Genomic DNA, 2,648 nt, shown 5'->3' on the forward strand with positions numbered 1-2,648 from the left:
TGAATTTTCATTATCCATCAAGTTCACCAATAGAACCATCCACGTTATAGGACTATGGACGTTTTTTATTTAAAATAACACAAAATAACATGAGAGAAATCTTACATAGGCTTCAAACCCATATCGCTTGATGAATCCTCTACTTGCCTTCTGCTTAGTCCTTTAGTAAAAGGATCAGCTAGAATCTTCTCAGTTCTCACATATTCTAATTGATAGGTTATGATACATATAAACGAATATAAATCATGCGGAAAAACCATAAACGCCAGGATTCCAAATTAATTGCCACATAAGAATTAGCATAATTTAGATGCATACACTTTGTAGCGTGCCCTCCCTTGCTGCGCCCGAACCGAACAAGAACAAGTCTTTAGGACTCCAAGTGTCGTCCCTCTGTAGAAAGTCCACAGCACGTCCGGATCCGCCTTAAGATTGACCAACTAGAATCGCCCTTAAGGTACTAATAATACTCGGCTATATGGGCAAGTGTTTGGCTGAATTTTTGCTCAAATTCTTACCTTTGAATACTTGAAACTCGTTGTAAATTATGAGCCCTGGACTCATATTTATAGGCCATGGAATAAGCAATCGAATCCTACTAGGATACGAATTAATTAAATTAGAATCCTAGTAGAACTCTAAATTAATTAATCTATCTTTTTAGGATTAGGAAATTCAATCAACAAATGAATCCTATATGCTTTAGGTTTCGTAAGTGAACACAAAAACACACGCACGCACAGCAGCCCACGAGGGGCGCCATGCGCGCGCGCGCAGCCCGAGCACTCGCAGCCCACTCGCCACGAAGCCCACACGCTGCCGCAGCCTTGGGCGCGCGCTGGGCCTGCCTTGCGGTGGGCCTGGCGCAGCCTTGGGCTGTCGTGTAGTGGCGCGCGTTTCCCTTGCTGGACGTGGGCTTGGCTTCGTGCTAGGCCTTCGTCTAACAAGCTCATCCGATGCTAATTCGTACGACACGCTTTCTGATTAATTTCCCGATTCCGGAATTCATTTCCGATACGAACAATATTTAACATTTCTGATTCCGGAATTATTTTCCGTCTCGAACAAATACTTAATATTTCCGTTTCCGGAATTATTTTCCGATTCCGATAATATTTCCGATTCTGACAATATTTCCGTTTCCGGCAATATTTCCGATTCCGGCAATATTTCCATTTCAAAAAAGCCTATATGTTAACTCTCTCTCTCTAGGTTTCTCTCTCGGAGCGCGTAATTCTCACGCGACACCGTCGCCTTAGCAAGAGACTCATGGGGAAGAAGAGAGGTGGTGGCAAGGGTGGTGGAACCAAACCGAAGGGACCGGCGTCCTCATCGGCGGCAGTGAAGCATAAATCGATGACGGAACTGATTGGAGTTCCAGCTTTGGAAGTGGCACTTGAAGAGGAAATTTTCTCTCCGGTTTCGGGATTGGCGGAGCTCCGGTGACAATCTTAAGTTGGGAGGCAATGTTCTGAGTGGCTAGGGGTTGTGAGGAACAATGAGGTGCGCTCTACAATGGCTTCTGCCATTGAAGATGAGGTATGCTATGTTTTTTCGCCCAATTCTGATAGTGCTCCTCTCAATTTTGCATCTCCAATTCATGTCAGCCCGAAATCTTCTGTGCGTTCCGAATTTCAAAAACCTCGTGTTAAAATCACACATGATGATATTCGAGATGAGATTCAATTTTGGGATTCTTCTGTGGTTTTTTTTGTTTTGGGGGCAAACCCACCTTCACATGTGATTGATGGTTTTGTTAGAAGGATTTGGGGGAAATTTGGTGTTGATAAGGTGGTAGCTCTTGGAAATGGGGTGCACATAGTACGATTTACTACCACTGAAAACAGAGACAAAGTCCTTAGCATGGGATATCAATTTTTTGATAAGAAACCTTTTGTGGTGAAACCATGGGAGCAGTCTATGAGTGTTAATAAGGAAGATATTAAGTCGATCCCTATCTGGGTTCAATTGCCTAAACTGAATCTCATGTATTGGGGGGAGAAAAGCTTGTACAAAATTGTGGGAATGGTTGGCAAACCTCTGAGAATGGACATGGCCACTAAGAAAAGAGAGAAACTGCAATATGCAAGAGTGTTGGTTGAGGTAAGTATGTCTCAAGTGTTTCCTGACTCTGTGGAGTATGAGGATGCAGATGGTGTGGTGGTTACTCAACCCATTGTGTATGAGTGGAAGCCAGTAGTATGTGAAACTTGTAAGGGAATGGGGCACTCTGCTGATGTGTGCACTAAGAAGACCAAGCCAGTTTGGAGACCCAAAGTGGTACAACAACACCCTTCTAGACAAGAGGAGGGGGGTTTTTCAGGTGGTGACAAGGAGCTTAAGGCCAATCAGGACTAGTGTGGTGAGGCCCACTCCCACTAGTAACTCTTTTGCTGCTTTGTTCCATGGTGATACACCCCACACACCTATGGCTGTTACAGTTGAATCAGATGAGGTGAATGGTGAGATTCAGGATCATGTTCATGTTGAGGAGGGGGTGATTCCCCCTAACCAACATGGATAGTGTACTATGTTGGAATGTAAGAGGCTTGAACAAGAGAGTGAAGCAAACTGAAGTCAGGAATTTCATCCTGAATCATAAAATCAACTTGTTCAGTCTCTTGGAAACAAGGGTCAAGGCCTCAAAC

The 2,648-nt window shown here is 44.0% G+C and overlaps 1 protein-coding gene across 1 annotated transcript; it reads left to right on the forward strand.

Moving 5' to 3' along the window:
- The first annotated feature begins 1,515 nt into the window (after window positions 1–1,515).
- LOC130461593 (uncharacterized) lies at window positions 1,516–2,358 on the forward strand. Its single transcript, XM_056829747.1, has one exon. The coding sequence runs from the start codon at window positions 1,516–1,518 to the stop codon at window positions 2,356–2,358; it is 843 nt and encodes a 280-aa protein (XP_056685725.1).
- Window positions 2,359–2,648: the final 290 nt, after the last annotated feature.

The sequence above is a fragment of the Spinacia oleracea genome, chromosome 5, assembly GCF_020520425.1.
Source record: "Spinacia oleracea cultivar Varoflay chromosome 5, BTI_SOV_V1, whole genome shotgun sequence".
Lineage (NCBI taxonomy): Eukaryota > Viridiplantae > Streptophyta > Magnoliopsida > Caryophyllales > Amaranthaceae > Spinacia > Spinacia oleracea.